The sequence below is a fragment of the Neopelma chrysocephalum genome, unplaced genomic scaffold, assembly GCF_003984885.1.
Source record: "Neopelma chrysocephalum unplaced genomic scaffold, ASM398488v2 Primary Assembly neopelma1_147, whole genome shotgun sequence".
Lineage (NCBI taxonomy): Eukaryota > Metazoa > Chordata > Aves > Passeriformes > Pipridae > Neopelma > Neopelma chrysocephalum.
Window position 1 is genome coordinate 10,371,989 of NW_020897809.1, and position 24,457 is coordinate 10,396,445.

The 24,457-nt window shown below is 41.9% G+C and overlaps 1 protein-coding gene across 1 annotated transcript in view; it reads left to right on the forward strand.

Moving 5' to 3' along the window:
* PTPRG (protein tyrosine phosphatase, receptor type G) overlaps window positions 1-24,457 on the forward strand; it is a 405,524-nt gene that overhangs the window by 370,044 nt on the left and 11,023 nt on the right. Inside the window, exons 15-25 of the mRNA XM_027700470.1 lie at window positions 4,189-4,280; window positions 14,230-14,326; window positions 16,002-16,084; window positions 16,313-16,447; window positions 16,681-16,815; window positions 17,208-17,380; window positions 18,492-18,627; window positions 18,966-19,112; window positions 20,997-21,090; window positions 22,355-22,431; window positions 22,855-22,983. Of these exons, the coding sequence (XP_027556271.1) occupies window positions 4,189-4,280; window positions 14,230-14,326; window positions 16,002-16,084; window positions 16,313-16,447; window positions 16,681-16,815; window positions 17,208-17,380; window positions 18,492-18,627; window positions 18,966-19,112; window positions 20,997-21,090; window positions 22,355-22,431; window positions 22,855-22,983 (1,298 nt within the window). The remainder of the gene's footprint in view (window positions 1-4,188; window positions 4,281-14,229; window positions 14,327-16,001; window positions 16,085-16,312; window positions 16,448-16,680; window positions 16,816-17,207; window positions 17,381-18,491; window positions 18,628-18,965; window positions 19,113-20,996; window positions 21,091-22,354; window positions 22,432-22,854; window positions 22,984-24,457) is intronic.

Genomic DNA, 24,457 nt, shown 5'->3' on the forward strand with positions numbered 1-24,457 from the left:
ACCAAGATTTTGCCATATGTGTCAAACGTCTGGTGTTCAGAAACACCAAAACTCCAAACTAAATGAAGGTAATATGAGGAAGCACTTTGGGTTTGACCTTTTGGATTAATTCCTGACCCAAACTCATCTATTCCAATACAATGCCACTAAACTATCCGGTGAGCTCTCAGGCTATAAATGAATCAAAATGAATCTGAGGCCCTATTATGTGGAAATGTCATTTCTGATAGGATATCCTATTTTTCTTTTGAAATTGGCCCCTATTGCTTTAACATTACAAAGGCAGCCTATTAAGTGGGAGCTATGGGAAAATCCTTCCTGGTAGGATTACTAATTATCCGAACTTAAAATGTAACCCTGTTCGAACTTTATTGCTTTTATACACTTCAGGCTTCTTTTGAAGGTGGCTGTCTTATGAGGGGATGTATTAAGTATTCTGCATTGGCAATTGCCATTTCTTAAAAAAGAAAGTACTAGTGAAGGTTTTCCTCTGCATATCATTTTTTTAAACAAACATGACTTTCTTCTTGGCATTGTCTCTTTGTGGCAACGAATGAGCTGCACTGTGATACCCTTTGGGTTTATTTGACACTCCTCTCAGGTACTTGTCTTGGACCAGCAAGTGAAGATGGGAACTCCACCACCATGTTAAATATCTAGCACAGTAATTAAACATACCCCCCCACCTGTCAGTTTCAGTAGTATCTGATTATATAAATATTACTAAAATTCATGTTGTTTATAATAATGATAAATATATATGCAGTTCTGGAGCTCTTTGTCCCTGTCCATCGAAGAATAATTCTTTCTCTGTGTAACACAAAGGGTGTAACACAAAGGGTGCCAGATTCAGCTCATATTTCATAGGGAAGTAAATCCAGAATCACTTTATTGACACTGATAAAACAGATGGCTAAACCCAAGCTAGACAGAACTGTAATTATATCTGCAGTGTTAGAGGTGAAGGTATGTTATTAAAACATCTCCCTCTTTGCTTTGAATAATGTGTAGGTCTTGCAGAATGTAAGGATCACACTGACAATATCAAATGTCACTCCATCTTCTTTCTGGGAAAAAGTATATGGTGCAAAAGGGAATATGGGCAGAACTACGGGGAGCTGCTAATTAGCCATTATAGGATTCTATTAATCTCTTCAATCGACTGAAAGAATTATAGTCATTGAAGTCTGTTTACTTTAAGATGGAAAGAAGGCTTAACCAAAGCCTTTGGGCTGACGATAGTGCAAGGAAAAGCAGATTCTGTGCATCTGACTACATCCGTTGGTTTTGTTGGAGAAGGTCACAGCCATCTTCAGATACAATCAGAGCAGACACCATTCCAGAGTGCTGAGGATGTTAGCACATATTTTACCAGAGGTCTGGCAAGTTGCCTATGGCTAAGCATGCATGGAGCCAGCTAAGGTAATTTGTGTTTCTGGGTGGGAGTTTGGAGTTGGAGCTTGTGAATAGGAAAATGCAGGCCCAAATTACTTTAACACTCTCCTGTTCTGTTGGTTAATGTAAAAGGCTGTATCTCATTGGCAACTGCTTTCTTGTCCTACCACCCTGCCCATCCCCTCAGGGCTGTGCCTGTCCCAGTCACGGTCCGTAGGACTATGTTATCCCACCAGTTTGAAAACTGCAAAAACCATAAAAGATTTTTTGAGTTTCTAACATTCACGGTTCTGATTTTTATCTTCCTGGTATGTAATAATTACATTTGCTGCAACATGGTTTTCCTGAGTTTATGGGCAACTTCCATTTCCCCCTCACCCAGTGAGCTCATATGTCAACAGTATTTCCTATTTAGTTTACGTAACATGTAATTGTTGCCCATGTTATCAAATAGGATGGAAACTGTATTGGGTTTAAGGCTCCTGGACAGAATAGGAATGAAAATGCAGAAAAGGAAAAAGGGAAAAGAAATGCTAAAGGAGAAGTGAAAGTGAAGTAGCAGTGGCTGTGAAGGTGGAGACACACTGCCACCATGCAGTGACAATGATAAAAAGAAAACTAACCATACTTTGCCATGGATCTCTGGTGCAGACCCATCCTTGAAATTGGTGGGAATTCAATGGACTGGAGAGCACGTTATCTCTAATGTATTTTTTGGCTCACAGATCACAATTAAAATTAAATTCTGCCTTCTGCAAAACTAAATTGGACACACTGGTCTACTGCAGTGAATCCTTGATCTCGGTTGGTCTCAGTTGAGCTAGACTATGCAAAGAAAAAAAATTATAACTATGGAGCTTTTCTTGTGAGACTATATGAAATTGCTATCATAGCACAAGCTATTTTCAAGGAAATCTAGGATGTACAGGTTACTTTTCAGGAGAGGAAATAGTTTTACAGATTCTTGCTATTGAATTCTGTTCCTATAGATCATTCAATTCAAGTGTCTTGGCTGCAAAAATATTAATACAAATGTTGTTATGAGATGATGATATTCTCAATATTACATAGAATAAATGTTATCACTTAAATATTTTAAAATGCCAGCATTTCTGCAGGCTGCAGCTTTTTGCTAAGAGGAGCATACACTTGTCAAATCTTTTGAATTCTGTATTATTCAGTAAACGAGCATGTGGTTAATTAAAGTAGCATTACTGTACTGTGAGGTGACCAGATTGCAAACATATCCTTAACAATTGGCCCTTGTAAATAAAATAGAAGAAAGCTGATTGAGATCTGAAAATGTCAATAGATGCAAAAAGTCACCTTAGAGTGTTACCTGATAAAATAAAGGAGAGAAGTAATGACATGGTCAATATTAACTGCCATCAGCTGGAAAGAAATCAGATTGTCAGGGATCTATAAAATTCTTGCCAAACTAGAACCTCATTTACACATACAGATCTTCATACCCTTTGCTAAGAAAAGCGTATGTGACAGCTTAGAGGTTTTAGCTGCCAAAGATCTTTCACTCTGAATACAGTAAATGTCACATCTATTTATTTATCGTTAAATTTTGCTAAGTATCTGTAGAAATATTTGGATTTTTTCTATCATAATGTAGATGTTTAAAAGGAAAAGAATCCAGATTATAATGCAGCTGTAGCACCAAACCATATGGCTGCTAAATGGGAGCAAAAATACACCACTGAATTACTTGGAGTAAACATAAACTGGATGCAATCTTCAGAAGAATATTAAATGGAATATATAAATACGAGAGTATTGCCATAAAATCATGCAATCAGACAATAGTAGCCATCAGGCAATAGATTATTTCACATGCTGAAAGTAATCACAGTTGTATAGCAATTTGCATTTTCTAAATGCCAGACTGAAAATATTAACTGGTGAATCTTGGCAAGCACAGTGTTTCTACCAACTGCAGTGGTGGTTGTAACAATATCTAGGCCTTTTTTTGAGAGAGAGAGAGAAATAGAGAAATAGATAAGTAAGGCAGCCATCCTACACCTCAGCTTTATTAGAACCTGCCCAGGGTCCCAGGTGCTTGAAACAGTCTTGTTTGTCTTTAATTCAGTTAAAGCTTTCGACTTCTTTAAGAAAGTGTCTATGGGTGATTTATTGGTATATTGGGTAGAATTTGCACTGTGCTGAGCAAGAACAAATGGTCCAGTGGAATACATATTCAGTGTTATGAATAGTGTCTGGCATGAGAGAGAACTCAAATTAGTGTGGCTGTTGTGTTTGCCTGTTCTTTTGCTCAGAAGCGGTTCCGCGATAAGTCCAATTGGATTCTACATCATTGTGTAAAAGGGAAAAAGTTAATAACTTGGGTGAGAAAGGCTTGTGTGTCTGCTCAGTCTGGTAAAAACTTACTGAGAGTAATTGTCAATTCTACTTTCATAAATTGGTTCTCTTCTGTTGTTTTTACACAATATGGAAGGAGAGGAGGCCTCTACATCCCATCCACAGCCATCTTCAGACTGTGAGGAAGAGCTAAATGATCCCTGAACTTCAATTGGACTTTGTAAATTAACATCCCAGGGAACAGGCTCTCAGTATTCGTAACTGTGGTGCTTAGAATTGGAAATACAATATAAAATGTTTACCTCAAAATTGGTCAGATTCATCAAGATTTCTATTACTGCGTATTGAACCAGCTCTGCCCCTGGGAACTCAGATCTGAGCACTATCAAGTGAAGACTTCCTCCCCGAAGTTTTATGTACGAGACAAAGAACAACTCTGAATATCTCTCTGTTTTTTTCCTACAGATGATATGGAAGCAATTCCAGTCAAGCAGTTTGTTAAACACATCAGTGAGCTGTATTCTAATAACCAGCATGGGTTCTCAGAAGACTTTGAGGTACGATTTAATGATCCACCAGTAAAATGTTGTTTTCCTAAAGTTAATTGTGTATTAATAATTGGGGACCATGCGACATCTGTGTGAGGCTGTCATGTCAGGTAAATGCAGTGCTCAAATGTATCAGAAGAAACAGGATAATACCAATTTGCTAACAGCTATGAGCAATGTGGGACTGGACTTTTACAGATGCTTTCTAACCACCACAGATTTGGTGCCTTTAAGGGAGAATCCTCCTAAGTTTTTATTAAGTAGGAAAAGCTGCCTGCAAGCCCCCAGAAACAACATAAAGATACAAACAGTTGTATTTAATTCCAGGTTTTTCTTACAATGTGCAGATTATTTTACTCTTCTTGGTCCGGAATTTGTTCCTCTTAGTCACACTGAAAAGTCCAAAAGTAGTAAAATAGTGCTTACAATGAGTAAAAGTTGTAGAATTTGGTCTTGTATGAAAACCCAAACTGTGGGTAAGTTCCTTGAATCCTTGTTCATGCTCTGTTCAGGAAAGATTGCTATTGAAGTTGTTGGTTATTTGGTTCCAGTAAAACCAAGGAGAAAGGATTTGGGATTTAGTTGGTGGTAGTTACATAGAGTGACTATTTTAAAATTTGCATCTTTTTGCCTGTGTAGGACAGATTTTGACCTATAAATCTGCTATCATTTGGAGGCAGTTCCAATGAAGTGAAAGTAGTTTTCCACCTCTCGGTTACCAAACCCACATTATGCAAGCATGGTAAACACCAAGCAGCATGAGGACAGGCTGTGGAGTCAGGGTTTTCCTTCACTCAGTCTAATTGCAGTCACTGCCGAACTTCTGGAAGTACTCAGAAGCAGGAGGAGCCCCAGGAAATTACAGGGAGCTGCTCTACTGGCTTCCCTACCAGCAAAAGGAGCTGTGTTTGCGTGCTTCATGTGAATCAGAGAGGCAGCTGTGCTTACAAACAAGGCAGTGAACCAAAATAGGTGGCCTTACATCTACAGCTTCTTTGCTTACTGCAGTGTAAAGACAAGACTGTATGCAGGAATTGTTTTCAATGGGATCATTTAAAACGTTTATTGTTGCTGTTTGGTTACTGTCTATAAAGAGTGGCTGCTTTGTCTGATGCCCAAAAAACGTTGTGTAAGTTAGAAACATTTTGTATTCATGAGGAAGGCAAATGTGTAAGGTGTTAAAGTGATTTAGTTCAATTGACTGCTGGCTGGATGGCTGAGCAGGAATATTGAGGCATTTAACAATGTTGATGGTATTCAGGACAAACATTTATTCTCCAGAGAGTAGAATTTGATCAGGATGATCAAATGCGACTCACTCTTCTCAATTATTTATGAATTGCGACCCCAGTGCTATTCATCACAGCTGGGTTTTACACCACTTAATTATTCAAAATAATCAGCAACACATCTGTAAACTTGGTCTGGCTTTAAGCAGGCTTTGCTTCAGCTGTCGCAAAATCACTGCTATTAACAAATGTTGGACACCTTCCGCCCGTGTTTTAGCAAAGAAAAACACTGCTCTAATAGCCTTATTTTTTCCTTTCCTCCTGGAGTTCCCTGCTGTGAGTGCTGTGCTGTGGCAGCCAGTCAAGGAGAGCTTTGGCCAATTACTCCTGTTCTGGGGAGCACAGGGTCCCCTCCGAAGGGAAGTTAAACTCCTCCGACTGCACTGCGTGCGCCAAATTCTATTCTCCGTGCTGGCTTAAAACTTGGAGCATCTGCTTTGAAGTCAGTATAGCTACTCTAGATGTATTTCTCCCTAGTTGAGATCTCGGCTTCCTAAAGCGTAAATGAAATCCCCTCCTAGAGTAAGGAGGAATAAGAACAAGGTGACCTCTGTCTGGGATAAACCGTTCAGCTCCCCTTCACTGCTGATGTTCTGCCCCGCTGATGCCTCATGGGTCTGATTTGAAACACAAGATCTCTCACAGAGCCTGTAGGTAAAATGTTTCTCAAGTGCCCAAACTGACTCAGAGATCAGAATCCCAGTTTTGAGAGTGGCTGAGGGCTGGCAGAGCCCAAGGTCACGTTTACACAGCAGCTGCTGAAGTGGCTGGGGTTGTAACTTCTCACATACGGTCAGATCCAGCCTTGGTCCATGTGCTGGAGTTGTATCTGCCAGCTACAGTGAGGACTTAGCTAATGTTTTGTGGAGAAACAATAAGATTCCAGATGAAATAGGAAATCCATTGTTACAGGAGTGCTAGCCTTGCATGGAAAGTACCACAGCCATATCATGCCTTCATGCCTGGGGAACTTCTGAAAAGAGGCAATGGATTCTACAGTCATACAGGCTTTTTACAAAAAAATCTGCTTTTTACATCTAAAAGGAAGAGAGAAGAGGATGGCAAGGAGATGCTGAAAAAATGTGATCAATATTACAGAATAAATAAATCTCCCCAAAGGTAGGCAGTGCATGAGATTTTTGTTAAAGGAAAAAAGGATCAAAAATCTCTTCAGAAATTTCCATGAGAGGAGGTTTAAGGTAGAAGCTGCAAAAGGAAAAGACTAAGCTAGGCACATACTCTGCCTGATGGGGAGGGTGAACATCCTCCATTTGTTTGTTGCTAGATTTTGGTGTAAGTATCTTCCTGTGTTTTTGGCAGTGTGTTGTGGGCTATATTGAGTTGGGTTTTACATGAAGAAGATTCCTTTGAAAGTAAATTGTGTGAATACTCCCTCCTCCTCTTAAATTGAGCTGTAATTACAGCTAAATATTTTGTGAATGTGCTTAGGAAGCGTTTTATGTGCAGAGGAAAAAAGGACTTTGAACTCACAAATCTTTCCTTGGAAAGTACATCTAAAATGAATCCTTATTCCCTTTGGGTAATCATAGTGCAAGTAGCCAGCTTTATTGTCTGGTGATAGCTGGGATTTCTTGTATATACAGTATTGTTAAGATTTCCTTTGAGTCTCGTGAATTTTCAATTTTTGATATAAATTAGAAATATAGGATCCAATTTAATGCTGAACAACAAATAGCTTTTTAAAATAAAGTCCATGATCCTGCACCACCAGTGCTGGTCTCTGACATGGCTCTTTGTATTCAACCCTGGAATTTGTTCAGTACTAGAGTGAAAAAAGTTCAGGGAAGGTTTTTGGCTTGCTCTCAAGTAGCTCCAGCACTGTCTTGCTATGGCATACAGGATGAGGTACCACATTTTTACAGGGCAGCACTGGGGCAGGGTTTGAGGGCAAGACTGAACAGAGATTGAGAGGCTTCCTGAGCCAGAGATTATATCTACTCCTTGTCTAGCCAGAGATTTTCTTGGCATCATTACGTTTAACAGTCTTTGATAGACCTTTCTTCCATAAATTTCTAATTGCCTCTTGAACCCTTTTAGGCTTCTGGTGTCCAAAGTGTCCCATGGCAATGAATTCTACAATTTGTTCTGCAAGAACAGACTTCCTTTTGCTTTTACCTCATGCCTAATAACTTCTCTTGATGCTTTCTAGTTTTTGCATTACAAAGTACATCCCTTTTTACTTAAATGCCTCACGTGACTCTGTCCACCTCCATATTCCCCCTTAATAATCCATTTTCAAATCTGAAGAAGTCTGAACTATTCACTTGGTTTGTTGGAGGAAGCCATTCCAGACTTATGACGACTTGTTCCCTCTGTGCCTTTTTTTCTTCCTTTACCATATCCTTTTCAAGATAAAAAGGCCAAAACTGTGTACAGTATTTAATGAGTCACTTTACTGCTGAGTTCTGCAGGAGCACAGTGATGTTTTCCATTTGGTTTTCCATTACTTTCCTTCCTCCTAACATACTGTTTGGTTTTTAACAACTACTGAGCACTCAGCTGGCACCTCCAGAAAACCATCAGCTGTGACCCCAAGGTCTCATCACTGAATGGCAATAGCAAATTGGGAACCTGTCAGTATGTGTAGTTAGTTAGGGTTGTTTTTCCCAAGTACATCACTTTGCATTTATCAACATTGGATTGCAGTTGCCATTTTATCACTCGGCCACTCAGTGTTGCGAGATGGTTCTGCTTCCCTTCACAAACAGCTTTTGTTCTAATTACCCTGAATAATTTTGTATTGTAAGCCCACTTTGTCTCCTCTGCAGCCCATTTATGAATAGGTTAGGTCCCATAAGGTCCCACCAGTGAAAGCTGAACACTGAAAATTCCTGGACAGGTGAGACCCATCTCTCACCTGTTAGTGCACAAGGCGAGTTTTCTTTTTGCGCCAAGACAGATCAGTTTTTTAAGTAATATTTTCTGAGAGGCCCTTTCACACATTTTGAAAATTGATATGCTACTCTCTGCTAGATGGTCTATAGACTTTTTCAGGGACCTCTCCCCAGTGTGTTAGAGGTGTTCACTAGCTCTGCTGGTTTCTATTACAGTGTCTAGCAGTTTGTCCCACAGAGAATCAGATGTAGTGGGCTGCAGCGCCTGAAACCCCTTCCGGATCTCATTTTAAGAACTGATCTCACATTTGTCATCCTCAATTCCCCTGATAGCCTGACTATATAGGACATGTGCCCTCCAAATTCCTGTATTAAAAACAGTGTGAAGTACAGCCTCCCACAGCAAAGCTTTTCATTCCCTCCCCCTGGCCGGTTACTGCAATAACACAGTAAGTTTTTTTGAGTTATCATGTCCTCTTGCTCTGAGAAAGGAACACTAAGCCAAGAAATCACCTTCCATCCCCAAAGCTAACTGTGAGTTTTTATAGTTTAATGCAGCATTTGGATTTTTGAGATCAGACAATTTTATTTCCCTCCTCCATAATTCTGGGGTGGGTCAGTCAGTGCTGCTGCGGGAGCGATTAGAGTGGGTGAATGCAATCTCCACAGACCTCTCCTGCCCGTGGCCGTGTGAGTGTAATGATTCATTGCCAATTTGGAGTCTGAACAGGCTCGCTGAACTTGGAGGCAGGCTGTCTAGCTCCCTCATCACATAAATTGAAAATATCTTTATACTCCAGCGACACCTTCTTCTAAATGTCCTGAAATGTAAGAAAATAACATACATCTGTATTTTCAGCAATGTGGCAGGGATTTGCTAACGTTATTCTCATGGTTGCTGCTGGTCAGGACAAGGGTCACTGGCTGTTTTTAACCGGTGACCTCAGAATGTTATTTTCTAGCAAAGGGCTGCATTGAAGGCAGATAACGCTGCACTTTGCACATTTCTTGAGACACTAAAAACCCCGTGTAGTTATACTGACATCCCTTACAGATTAGACACAGCTCACACCAGACATACGCTTCCAGCTGCATCTACACCAAGGAATTTGACAGTAGAAGGATGCCATTTCAAAAGCATGCTGCAAGCAGGCAATACTGCATTGGGAATGGTTTATAACCCTGGCCCAAAATTGCCCTAATTGAAGGTGTTCTCAGCCTGTGCGTTGCTGTACTGAAACCAGAGGGAAGCAGCACTGTGAAGCTGGAGGAGGAGGAGGGATTGCTGCAGAATGGGGCTTTCCTGGAGTTCTCAATTCTTGTCTCATTGCTTCACCTGCCCTCAAAAATGGGCATTGTGAATGAAGAGATAAAGTTGAAGAGAAGCAATAAAAGAAGTTAAGGTATCTGGGCTTTCTGTTACTAATCACAGTACCACAGCCATTCCCAAGGTTTCTGCCTGGAAATCCTGCTTGGAGGAGCCATTGCATGGGCAATGCAAGGTTTTGGTCAGGCTCTGGCACTTCCCTGCCTAATAAAGGGCAGGATACCACAAGCAAACAGTCCTCCACCGTCCTCTCCTCTTTCATGCATATGCAGGAATTTTAAGCTATCTCTTTATGTTATTCCTGTGCTGAGTCCTTTTGGTTTGTTTATTTTCGCCTTCTTTCTAGGCTGTCCCCAGCTCACCTCTCTCTTGAGTGCCGTCAGAGAGTTTATACTAGTGCTAAATTATCGCAGAAATCTACACTGTTCCTGTGAGATATCTTCAAACACTATCTGCAGTCTCTGTTGGTATGCTGTCTTCATGTTTGCTGTGATAAAACAAACAGCAAGAGCACTACCACAGAATTCCTGTAATTTGGGATTAAAATAATAGATCAAAACTGATTTTAGGGGTGGATGAACTAGCCGCTTTCATGCTGAAAAATATCACATTAATATCAAAGCAGAGCTGTGGATCTTCTCTGATTTAGTCCCTGAGATTAGGATCCTTTCTTTGTTCGTGATTCCTCCTCATTGCTATTCATAGGCTTTCACAGTTCAGCCCCTGCCAGGACATCAGCCTAAAGTAATGGGAAACAACAGCAGCGCTGCGTAAGGCCAAATCAAGAGACCGAGTTCCTGCTCAGTCACTGTAGCAAAAATTCTTGCTCAGAACCTTATATTGCCAGCAAGACACTGGAGCAGTTTGATTTTACACTTAAATGGAAATTCTTTGAAGTTTAGAAGAAACTAATCTGTAACTTGTTTCAGAAAGGCAATTAAAATGGGTCGTTAAACCTGGGTGTATCAAATTCCAATTAGCATTAGCATGGACAATATAATTAAAAGGTAAATTAGCCATAATGGCATAGACTAGAACACTTTTTACAGTAACTAACGGTCAATTGAAACCATGTACTTTGGTTTCTTGGGTTGTCAATGATAAGTTAAAAGGACAGAATAAGAGCCTGTATTCATTCATCCTGGGACAGTAATGTGTTCTGCAGAGTTAAACATGAGAAGCAGCAGTGTGCAAGCCAGCTGCTGTTAAGATCAGTGTAAGAGACCAAGCAGGATTAAGGAAAGCCAGAGGAAATACTCTAGAGCTGAAAAGTTTATGGATGAATTATGGATGTGGTGATATGGGCACTATCTGTCCTACTCCAAGGTGCCAGTAGCAGTTTGGTGCTAATTGTGAGAGGAATTTGTTTAGGCTGCAGTGAGCAGCCTGGGATCAGCCTTGACCTAGTGACCTGCCTATAAAGGTAGATAGTAATAATAATGCAATCATGGTGATGTTTTAAGTGCAAATGAAGGACTTGATAGGCAGTAAGGTTTAGAAATCCTATGGTGTTTATTGTATATGCCATAGAAAATTCTGAGAAAGTAAATATGTGATATACGTAAATGTGGAAAAATGGCAAAATTAAGATGGTGACTTCTGGGGACTTTCTCCAGGGTGTTATTTATTAGCACCAGGCTGTCCTCTTCTGCCAAGGGGCAAATAATACTCTGAACAGAGGCACAGGTAACAGGCAGCAACTAGTCTTGTCTTCTTGCAGCATTTTGTGCATTGATGAAAGGCAGCCAGCTCGGCTTTAATAACAGAGGAATGTTAACTTCTGCCTTACTGTCTGGTGGGAGGATCTGTGGCTTAGTAATTTGTGGTTATAATTTGGAGAGATGAACCCAGGAGAGTAGGAGAGCATGGAGAGCCACACTCTGCTCTCAGCCCCCTCTCTCCATCCTGCACAGCCAAACACGGTCAGTGGCCAGCGTGGAGCTGGAGGATGTCCTCAGACCCCTTCTCATTGGACTGCTGCAATGTCCCAAAGCCTTGGCTGTGCCCTGGACTGGAGGGGAGGGCTGAAGACTTTTAAAAAAAAGACAAAAATAGTGGAGGCGTATTGGCAAGGGGGAAGCTTTTCTTCAAAAGTCTCCTTTCGCTGTGCTTTTGCAGTGTGCAGACATAGAAATCCACCATTACAGCAGCTTCCCAGAGTATTAAAAGCCATTTAGAATGCTGTGTGTTAAGAAAAGCTGTTTTCAGATCACCAGCTCTCACAGAGTCAGACCTCCTTTTCCATTGCTGTGTTTTTCACCGTCTTAGCTTAATCTTCCTGTTCTATTAACTTTATATTGGCCAGCTGGGAACATGTACAGTTGAGGAAACAGTCACTATCAACATAAAAAGGTTAATTAAAATGATTAACCTCACCAACAATTCCCTTATGGAAAAATCCTATAGAATTTAATAGAAAATGATACATTTACTATGTAGTATTTAAACTGTCAGAAAAAATTCTTTAGCAGGGAGGTAATTCCCTATTAAATTCTATAACTTTTCAGAGTATTCTCCACAGAACCTTATTGGATTAATCTATATTAAATTCTACAGCATTTGGCATAAATTTTTCAATGCCAATAACTTCTAAAAAGAATGTTGTAATGATACAGGGATGTAGGGTTTGATGTGAGGTTTTTCAGAAGCAGGGAGGGTATTTTTTAGGAGCAACTTATAATAGTACAGCAGTGATGTTGTATGATTTCTAAATGCAAAAATAGGTAAAAAAATTTACATTAAATCAACCTAACATGTAAATATTACTGCTTTTCCAATTATGTCCTAGGCTGAACTGATCCTGCCCATTGTGTAATCAGAAGTCCCTTTCTTACTGCAGCTGACAGGCAGAATTAGAGGAAGCGCACACTTTAATATGGGGTTTTTTTATTTGTGATAGAAACAGAACTATGAAAATTCTATTAGGGCCAGCTGAGAGTTTTGCTTGATTCCTCTTTGTCTTTGCTCAGCTTATCTCCTTGAGCACAGTATGTTTCTCCCTACGGAGGGTCGGGGAAGACAGAGAGAAGCAATTGTTATTTGGGAGTGTCATGTGGATATAAAAGCTATAAAATGTTCAAGGTTTTAGTATACTTTGCACTTTTAAAATGTAAATGTTGGGGAAGATATCAAAATTGCTATACAAGTCCTTTGTGAAATGTCTGCATAATGCTGAACTCTTACATCTGCTGTTTGTATAGCATTTCTCGTGATAATTTTTCTTTGTCACTTAGCTCGTGATCTTTGTAGCAGCTGTGAGCTCCTAATGACTTTCCCTCTCAGGTTCTGTACTGTTATTTTTAAAGTCTGAAGTACCAAGTAATTTGACACTTCCTCACATATCCTTAGGGGAAATTGGTTCTGTTTGGTGCAATTTCTGGGACTCGCAAAAGATTTGAATAAATACATTTTCTTCCACAACTTTGTAAACTCCAAAGATTGATTTTTTTTTCCCCCCAAAAAGGTGTCTTTACGTGAAGAATATTTATGCTAGTGATAAAAAGGGGGTTCACTTTTTCAGGAAGATTGTGGTTAAATTGATAACAAAAACAGGTATCTTGGAGATGGAATCACACAAGTGATTCAGTTTATGAGACAGTCTCTGAAGTGTGTAACTCTCTAGGATGGTCTGGCCAAAGGGAATGGCTGCTTCTCTCTAAGGTCAGAGAAAAGACCCTCCATTGCCCCCTTTCAGTAGCCCTGTACTCTGTTGTTGAACACAGTAAGGGGTGGGTTGAGAACTAAAAAAATCGATGGGAATTAGGTATCTAACCTGTAGCCTCAACCAGGCAGAAATCTGCACCTCTGGCTTCATAAACACCTTGGCAAGCCTGGCTGCTCTCTGCTTTGCAAATGTATATATACACAGATACAACCTTTTATCATTTTCACTATATTGTGGGCTGTTAATCAGTGTCCAAGCAGTGATATTTAAGCACTCGCTGTTATCTTCAGAGATCTATTTTATTTATATTTTACAAAAGGCATCTCTCTGCAGAGAACTAACAAAAGGTCAGTGCCAAACGTAAATGTCAGAAACCCCGTTTTGAGAGGTTATGAGCAGATAAGTTGTCCAGCAGTCAAAAGTCTTCTGTTAAAATGTTTTTTCTGCTTAGTTTCTTACACTGCACTGGCCACTCTTGCCTTTGAGGGACCCTCTCTTCCCTCCCCAAGGGAGGTGCAGGAGATGCAGTGCAGGAGGCGGTGGACTGGTGGTCAGAGGGGACAATCGGCCCTCAGGGTGCTCAAAGAGCATCTCTCCCCAGGTCTGTGGAGAGGAGAATACCTGTGCACCAGGGACAACTGACAGGGCTCAGTGTGAGCAAACCGTGGTAAACGGGACAATGCTGAAAGGCTTTGTGTTTAACCCAGCAGTTAAGATACTGATATTTTAAATGTTGTTTCTGTGAGCTGTTGCAGAAACTAAAAAAGACAGCTCAATTTTTTTGGACTGCCAGATTTTCCATTTGAATAATTTTTGTTCCTAGGAGGTGCAGCGCTGTACGGCCGACATGAACATCACTGCAGAGCATTCCAACCATCCCGACAACAAGCACAAGAACAGATACATCAACATCCTGGCCTGTAAGTAACCACTGGCCTAAGCACAATGAATCAACCCAAAAAGACACTCTCCTCTCACAGTGTGTCTGTGGTGACTGGGACAGGCAGGTGGCTCCAGGTCACATTATTACACAGTCATTAATAAACATGTGAAAGTGTGACTGGGAGGTCATTTCTCCACTAAAGGCATTGGATGTTTTGACAACTTCTCTGGAGCCAGGATTTCACTCCATCTTTAGTTTTGAAATGTTTTGCAGTTTCATGGTCCAAGCGTAGTTTTAGAAGTAGCGGTTTGGTATGAAATTTTGTGGAGTAATAACTGGGATCAGTTGATGATCAGAGCTCTTCTGCCTGCTAATGCCTGAAAACTGGCCTAAGGGAACTGCATGGTGGAGCAAAAGGTTTTACTGATGATTCCTGGGATTACCTTACAATCCCAGAGGTGCTAAATCTTGCAGAGTGTATCTGCTGTATTTCAAACTGCCTCAGCTGTGTGTAGGACTTGGACAAACAGTGATCTTTGTAGCACAGAGCAGGCTTTGCCTGTATCCCTCTGAGAACTGCAAATCTGGGCTCTGCTCTAGAATGCAAATTATTGCATGTCTGGGATGGAAATGCAGTAACTTTTTCCCTATTGTTCTCTGATGTGGCATGGATCGCAGATGCACCAGTCACTGTGGTTTAAGAACAGAAATGGAGAGCCACTGGTAGAAAGTTCACAATGTTCATAATCGTTGCAATAAATCCCGAATGTTTTTGATGGCACAGGAAGGAAATACATGTCTCTAACAGATTCTCATAAGTGATCAAGGTGCCGGCTGAGGATCAATTCCCAGACCTGTGAAAGGCTTGCTGTGTGGCCTTGGGCAAGGGCATTCCTTGAGCTTGTCCCAGCTGTCATTTTAGACATGGATATCTGGTCCCTCTAGGCATAGAGATGTGCCATTGGAGGAGAATTGGAGCAGGCACTCCAGTCCTCTAGATTGTCCCTGGAGGAAAGTCTCTCTCTGCTGGTCCTCAAGGAAGGGAACTGAAACCACAGTATTCATGCTTAAAGTTGGCTGATGTGTCTCATCTCTGCATGAGTGGGAAGTACCACCCAGCCCAGTGCCTCTGCCTAGGAGCAGAAGGACTGTGATTTCTTTCTGCTCTAAGATGAAGTGAAGCATTTGGGTGAAACAAAAAGGAGCTACAGATCATGACCTCAGGTCTGTCCTGGTGGTGTGATGATGGTGGTGAAGAAGTGAGGACATTCACTCATCTCCCAGAGCCAGTAGAGGTGTCTGAGCCCAGCACTGAGGGAGGATGATGAGCCAAGCAGAGGCAGCTTTGCCTGCTGGAGCCGCGCCAGTGTCTCTGCACAGCGTTACAGCTGTATGGGGTGCCCTGGCTCTCTGAACCACATCCGTGTGATGTGGGTGATCCTAGAGTTGTGCTCCTGAGGCTCCAGTATTCTTTGAAGAGAAGCTGTTCCAGCATGAACCATGTACTTTTCAGGATGTGAAGACTGACGACCTGCTACCAATGAGCAGGTGACCAAGAACAGATGCTCCCATATCCCTCTTGACTCCAGTCCAAGGCCGATCTCTTCTGTACATTAGTAGGGGCTACCCCAATACCCAGGAAACGGGATGTTTGCCTGCAGTTCTGCGGTGTGTTTCCCTAATGCTTCTCTGCTCTGTGTTTTATCCTGCAGATGATCACAGCAGGGTGAAGCTAAGGCCTTTACCGGGGAAAGATTCTAAGCACAGTGACTACATTAATGCTAATTATGTCGATGTAAGTTGCTTTAATTGTTTTTATCTTCTCTACCATTGAATTCTTCCACAATGAGGAAGTATTGCCATTTGTGAAGTGATTGTGTTTTCCAACTTCACCTGATAATTTTGCTATGAATTCCTTGCTATTCCGAATAAGAAAAGCACTTTTCTTTGTTACTTTTAAAATATTAATATGTCTGCCATGATATTGCTTTCATCTCACTTGGCATTATGGTTTTCTTTGAAGGGTTACAACAAAGCAAAAGCCTACATTGCTACCCAGGGACCTTTAAAGTCTACCTTTGAAGATTTCTGGAGGATGATTTGGGAACAAAATACTGGAATCATTGTCATGATCACAAACCTTGTTGAAAAAGGAAGAGTAAGAGATTTTCTAATTTGTTAGCAGTTGCTCCTTAACATCTCCCTGAATCACCTGGGCAGAATTTGTTTTTAAATGGCTTGGGTTGATACATATTGATGCATAATACATAACTAACATAACAGAGGGGTACATAGCTCGCCGTTATTTTCCTTTTTTAAAAAGCTCTAAGCACAAACACAAAGCAGCAGCTCAAACCCTCAGCCAACCCACCTGACTGTGTCTTTGTTCAGAGGAAATGCGATCAGTACTGGCCGACAGAGAACAGCGAGGAGTACGGCAACATCATCGTCACGCTGAAGAGCACAAACGTCCACGCCTGCTACACCCTGCGCCGCTTCACCGTCAGGAACACAAAGATGAAAAAGGTGAGTTCTCATCCAGGTGCCTTATGGCATCCGTGGGATGCAAGGCACACCAGAGCAAAACCCAGGGTTTGCTTAGGCAACTTGAAGGAGCAGGTGGGTGGGAAATAAGTAAGCAAAGCCAGGATTACAAGGATCCTGGTGAAAGGTTCAGCCCATATTTGCTTTTCTCTAGTTCTCTGCTGCTTTGGTGTCACAGTTATTGCTGTTATTACCTGTTCCCACATGTATTTTTCCTTGAACTCTGTCTCCACCTAGCAGGAGGCAGAGCTGCAGAAGATTTCTTCTGTCAGAGTCCACCACTTTCTCAGCTGAGCAAGCCAGAAGGACTGATCATATTTCTGTGCTTCTTTTCCCTCATCTCCTCCTTCTCTCTGCGCACACTTGGCACACAGGGTCAGAAGGGAAACCCTAAGGGGCGGCAGAACGAGAGAACGGTTATTCAGTATCACTACACGCAGTGGCCCGACATGGGTGTGCCCGAGTACGCGCTGCCCGTGCTCACCTTCGTCAGGAGATCCTCTGCAGCCAGGACCCCGGACATGGGACCAGTGGTGGTGCACTGCAGGTATGATGGCTGTGACTAAACACCTCAAGGCAAGCACACCTAGTGCATAGTGTGTGCTCTTTCATGCCAGCTAAGAGCAACACCATCAGTTACTAACACAGGAGGAGTGTGCCAGCCCCGTGGGGTGCGGGTACACATGACCTTGCTTTGCCTACATCTTAAGACAGCTCCAATGCAAAAGCTTCCCCATTGACACAGGGTTTTGCTAATGCCACAATACTGGGCTGCCAAACATTGCACTGGTGTGGTTGTGAAGTTCCTTGGTTGAAGCTTGTTTGTAGCCTGTCCACTCAGGGCATGGACAGGACAGGATCACCTCTGCTGGGAACCATCCACATGAACACATGGACACCTGGGCATGGCACTGCCACTGAACTACACCTAGACTCACCAGCACTTGCAGTCAGAACAATACATCAGTCAATAAATTAGTTCAGGGATGTGGTCTTCATCACTGTGTGTGAGGGGGCTGCACAGCACCACAGCAAAGGGGAGAGGATGATGGGGGTTACAGCTCCTTCCTGAGCAGAAATTGAGACTTTCTGAAGAGCTCCCCTCTCTGTTGAGCCCAGGACCACTCTCCTCCCTTGCAAAGGAGTCCTGCAAGCATCAGACCCTTCTCATGCCTTCCCACAGTGCTGGTACCACTTGCATTTCCAGTCCCACTGGAATGCTCCTCACTCCTTACCGCCTGGAGTGACCTTGACAGTCCAGGATAGCAGCAGCTTGGCATAGGGTGGATCTCTATATGGCTTTTTCCAGCCAACTCCAGTAACAGCAGCAGTTGTTGATAGGAGCCAAGTGTGAACAGCCAGAGTGTGAAGTCCAGGACGATGGCAGCCCCATCCTGACGCTGCTGGCACAGGTGTGATGGCTTGAGTTGTGTTCATCCTCATCCTGCCCCACAGAAATACCCAGAGAAGGGAGGAAATATATACCTGGTAATATTCCCAGAAAACCAAAATATTTTGCTGTGAAACTTTAGTGGTTGAAGCTAGCAGGAAAATGAATGTCTGTGAACAGGAATATTTGCTTAATTCTATTCTGGTGTTGAGTCTGCATTTGTTTTCATCTAACTGTATTACGTGGGTTTCTCTTATGTTTTCTATAGTGCTGGTGTTGGCAGGACTGGTACCTACATTGTGATAGACAGTATGCTGCAACAAATAAAAGACAAAAGCACAGTTAATGTCCTGGGTTTCCTGAAACATATCAGGACACAGCGCAACTACCTCGTCCAGACAGAGGTAAAAATTGCAACAGGGTTGAATTTAAAGTCATGTTCATTTTTACGTTGTAATCAAAAAGAAAATAGATTTTTCCAGTTACATCCCTGTAAAAATTGAATGCATTACTGGCATTTTTTTGCACTAGAATGTCTCTTTTTTTAAACCAGAAACTTCAGATTTTGGTTTAGACTCATTCATAGCTGTGCTATGTTTATAGATGTTTATTCTGGATTTGGCAGTATTTGCATGGGCGGCTTGTTTTGCACAACGTTTCCTTTAGTGTGCTCTACCCCTCAGTCAAAACCAGCTGTTTAGGTTATTCCAGGTGCCCGCCTGACATGCTGATATTTTTCTAGGAGCAGTACATTTTTATTCATGATGCCTTGTTGGAAGCCATCCTTGGGAAGGAGACTGAAGTGTCTGCAAACCAGCTGCATAGTTATGTTAACAGCATCCTCATACCTGGCATAGGAGGGAAGACACGACTAGAAAAACAGTTCAAGGTAAAGTTTATCACTGCCATCCAGAGGGACCTAATGTTCCTGCTGTCTTTTGTATGGCCTGTCTTCACTGTCACTTGTCACAGCTAAGGAACCAAACCAGAACACTTGATTATCACAACTTGAGAAGTTCAGTCCTCTACAGTCTTAGCTATGCTGCTGGAAATCAGTGCTAACACTCTTCAGTCAGAGATGAGAAGAGGGACATGGACCCTGGTTTGGACTGTGCTGCTGGTCAACCTGTTCCCAAGGGAGCTTGGATGTTCCCGAGTCAGTGGTTAGCTTGGCTGGAAGTCTTCCTCCAAACTGTGGCTCTCACATATATATATGCATATATTTATATATATATATATATATGCATTTCTCCATATATATATATACGGAGAAAGACAGGATATAAGATTCTTTGCACCACCTACTATTTCAACACTGTAGATAAAGACTTAAAAAATGTTTTAAAACCAGGAAGCACAACATGCCTTTCTCATTGCTAATAACAACGCTTGCTGCATTTCCCTGCTAAGTCATAGCTGCTTTCTTCCTGGCCAAAGTAATTTTTTTTGCCCTGATCTCTTGTTTGAAACCTAAGATTTTTTGATTGCATTTTATTTGAATGCATTTTAAAATATTTTGTGAGACTTTTTATCATAAAGACATTATAAGTGACATCTGTTTTCACAGCTAAATTCACTCAGTTAATACCTACCCAATAACTACCCAAGGAACCAAAAATGTTAAATTATACCAGGTGCCAAGCTATTAAAAAAATGAACAGGCTCTTCTCTGAAATCACTTGTAGAAGTCTCAGTATTTCTTCATCAGTCAGGACATTCCAGATGCTTAATTACTAAATTAAAGAAACACACACACACAAAATGCAGTTGGAGAAGATTTCTTATTTTTAAAAATGTTGCACTTCTACAAATGATTTTAAATTATATATATTAATTATGTGTTTTCTGATGGCTCATGACAAAGTTTCATAACCCTAAGTGGCATTTATAGAAATTGCTTTCTCTGCCAACATTGCACAGGTTTAGAAACCCCACAACCTCTAACGGTGCTAATGCCAGTGCATAGATGAGTTGAGTGCTGACTTGTTTAGAATGTATTTCAAATTGGGATGTGACCAGCAACAATTATTGTATCTTCCTCTTCTTTCTGCTGCTGCCACAGAGGTAGCAGAAGATAACTTGTGCTCATGCCCTGGTACAGCAAGTTACATTCAACCATCTTTGAGTGAAGTTATGCTGAGTAACAAGTTGCTAATGCAGGAGATGAGAAAGCCACCTTTACTTGCTTTGCTCTGGTAGAGTTTCCCCATGCACTGGGGGAATGCCTTCCTGACTTTTCTGTGTCCCCCCAAGCATCCCAGAATGAACATGGCAGACAGAGAATGTAACCCGTGGCCTCAGACCTCAGATGACAGTGTGGTGGGTTCCCCAAAGGCCTGGCAGGAAAAGACATTCTGCAGGAATGATCTGGCTTTTATTTCAGAGGAGTGAAAAAAAAAAAAAAACAAACCATAAAAGTTCTGTTGTTCTATTTTGCTAGCTTTTCTTCCTTGAGACCTGCTTCTGACTGAACATATCTGCAAGTCTTTGAAATATATTCTCAAAGATAACGAAACATAGTGCTCTGTGAAAATACATTTTGATGGAACTTCATTTTCAGGATGTTTCGAAGCTGAGAGCTGCAGTGATCTTTTTATTCATTAAACATGTTGTATGAAAAGGATTATTTCCATTGGCATCTTGAGTACTTTAAACAAGTTTAACAATGCAGTTTATTCTTCTACTAATGCATCTTCACAGGAGTTGGCAAAGAAACCTCTTCTCTTCATTTAGTGTGCTCTGAGGACTGACTTACTACTTTATTCTCTTTCAGCTGGTTACACAGTGTAATGCAAAATACGTGGAATGCTTCAGTGCTCAGAAAGACTGCAACAAAGAGAAGAACAGGAACTCATCAGTCGTGCCATGTAAGATCACATCTTCAGTTTGATTACTGCCTAGCATAACTTTTTGTACTGAATTCTCCTGGTGTTATGCATGAAAAGGCATAGCCACTAGGAAGGGGAAATGTAATCTTTTGTTCAGTCCAAGCTGTCTTGTCTTTCGGTATTACCCTGATGAAACTGAACAAAAGGAAATAGTTGCAGTGTCAGCCAGATATACTGTCCAAGTGAAATGTTAATTTGAAGTGCTTAAGAATTTGAATAATTAGGTCGGGGATAAATCTATGGAATACTGAGAGATTACTTTGATACCACTCCCAGCTCCGGTGAGATCTCCCAGAGTGATTGGCACAAGTTGTTTGTAATTCAGCTACTGCACTCAATTTCTCTGTGTGAGCCACCCCAGATTTGAGGGTATTTAGTGCCTGGGGACAGTTTCACAGTCATTAATATGGAATCTGTGCATGGCTGTCAAGCAGTATGAATTTGCACCAGACCAAGCACGGACACGTCATCCCCATGACATTACCCAGAGTACAGGACAGAGGACAGATGATGGCCAAGCCAGCACAAAGGAACAGTGGCACAGATACAGTCCATCATGAAGTTTGTTAATAAAAGCGGAAGTCATCAGAATGTATCTTAAAAACAGATGTGAACGGGGCATAAATAATCTGTATGGCTTTGCCCTTTGGGTCATGCAGCTGCAATGATTTCAGTTGGGCTTTTGGGGCCTGTCACAGGGTTTGAGGATGATGTTGAACTCAGCCTTTACACACAGGGGAGTGTGGATCTGCTGAAGAGCACACACACACTGCTGGGTGGTTCCCCATTAGGGAAGGGGTTTGTCTCTGGAGGTTCTCTCACCCCGTGAATGATGGCAATGCTGCCGAGTGGTAGGGAAAACAAAATAAATCAGCCGGGTTTGTGTGCTGCTGGAGACAAATGGAACACTACAGTCAGGAATTACCTGAAATCCCCTGTTATCACTGCATATACTGTTATTTGGTAATTCAGCCTGCTGTGAAAATCTTTGCTATAGTAAAATTTGATTCCTGAAATTACTTTGTCCTTGTGGGAATATTGTGCAACATTCTCTTTTATATCCTGTGTTAGCAGGCAGTGCTTTAACGCAGTTAAAGTGCTGGCCTGCTCCTGCGGGAGATGGGAGCTGCACACTGTTTGGTTTGTTAACAGCTGAGAAATTCTTACTTTCTGCATTGTGCCATGACCAGACTTAGATCTTTTTTCTTTTTTTTTCCTCTATGTTGTTTTTTTTATGTTATAGCTGAGCGTGCTAGAGTGGGCTTGGCACCGCTGCCTGGAATGAAGGGAACAGATTACATTAATGCCTCTTATATCATGGTGAGGAAGCCAACACCTAATTACAAAGTAAAATCAATTCTAAGGTGCTAAATACCAGATGCCTATAATTGTCTTAATTCTGTATGTAATGGCTATGTATTAACAGATGAGATTTTAACACCTTCCCCATAATGTAAAGCTATTAACCGTGCTTTATTAAAGATTCTTGCCTAAAAAATTAATTACAAGATGCATTTAGATGGGATGTGTATTTCCATGAGATACAGTCAAATAAACGCTGGGATTTAGAGTAAATTAAGACAATAAGGACTCTGCAGAATGGAAATGGAGTTAATTATAGCCTGTATGAAAATACTGGGGAATACAATGAAATAGGGTCATTATGTGTCCCCCAAAGATGAAATTAATGCTTTAAAAGTATTGAAGGCAGTAAATAACTGTGTGTTTGTTTTGCTGCAAAAGGGCTACTACAGGAGTAATGAGTTCATCATAACACAACATCCACTGCCACATACGACTAAAGATTTCTGGCGAATGATCTGGGATCACAATGCACAGATCATTGTCATGCTGCCGGACAACCAGAGCCTGGTGAGTTGCCTGTGTCCCTTCCAGCTGGGCACAGCACAGGGTCACTTGGGTACCTGCTGTGGCTGTGCTCTGGTTGAAACCAAAGCCACTTTTTGAACCACCTTCTCAGTCTTTGCCATAAGCTTGTTACAAAAGAGTAAGTTCCAAGATGTGGGGCATGTTCTTTTGCTGTCTCCTTCTGCACTCACCCCTGGGAAAGACATCCTGGGCTGGATGGACCTCAGTGCTCACAGGCAGCTGACAACCTCTGTGATGCTCCTGAGGCAGGATGCAAGGCACTGAGGGCACTGAGAGGCTGAAGTTATGGGTAAGGACTTTGAGAGGAGCAGAAATGGAGGCAGGGCCAGTAGATAATTGCTTGTTTGCCCGTGGGCTTAAGCCTCAGGCCGTGCAAGATTATGGTTGTGGAAGGGTACAAATGCTATATTTAATGAAAGTAAAAAGCAAACACGTATGTTAATTTAAGTGGAAATAATGCATCAGACAGAGAGAGAATAAGGAGACACAGGTGAAGTGCTAATCACTACTTCCAGATTTACCAGCACGTCTCAAGAGGGCGTGTTGAAAAGGATTAAGAGCTAAACGGTTCGCTTTTTCATGCACGCATCACTGAGGTGAATAGACAATTGTAGCTGAAAGTGGAAGAGAAACCACCTTCATTACAGCAGGAAAATAGCAGTCATGAGGGGCTACTAAAGAGGCAGCAGTCAATATGTTGCTTGTGTGCAGGGCAATGAAAGGGATTGCAGGCACTGCGAGGCAAGGAGCGTTCAGAGAAATCCGATCGAATCGAAAAGCACTAATGAAATGAAAGTGTGTCAGGTGGAAATGAAGAAGCTGATCTTGTCTCCATGTATACATGAAATTGCTCTGCAGAACTATAGTGATTAAAGGGTAAAGGCTGGGTTTGGCCACATCCCTGCTTTCACCAGGTGAAGGGGTGGCATTCCCGGGGTGGAGGCTGGCCAGCGAGGCAGCAGCATCCCAGCGTCAGCTCAGTGGTCAATGTGGGATGTGTTGGCTGGCAAGGAGGGGTGGCACGGGACTAAAACAGGTGCTGAATGTGTAATGCCAAAGGACAACACAATAATGCGAAGTACCTGCTGCATGAAGACCTGTCAGGTGGCAGGACAGGTCCCTTCCCTGGTGCTCAGCGATATTACTCTGCTTCCCAGTGCCTCTGCTTACTGAGGGCAGAACTGTCAAGGCACTCAGAGGACTTAGGACCTTATGTCACATTTACAGAATAAACCTTGACGGCCCAAATCTCAACAGTATCTTGCATGTCATGTGCACCAAAGCTCCAGACCCACAGAAATACACCTGGTTTTAGAGGCGTGTGCGTGGCCACAGCAGGATGACTGTGGGTTCAGAGCTCATGTTTTCTTATGAGTGAAGGATGGGTTGTCCAGAGACACAGGTGTGCTCTGTGCATGCAACCAGAGCAGCTTCTGTGCTTATGCTGCAGGGACAT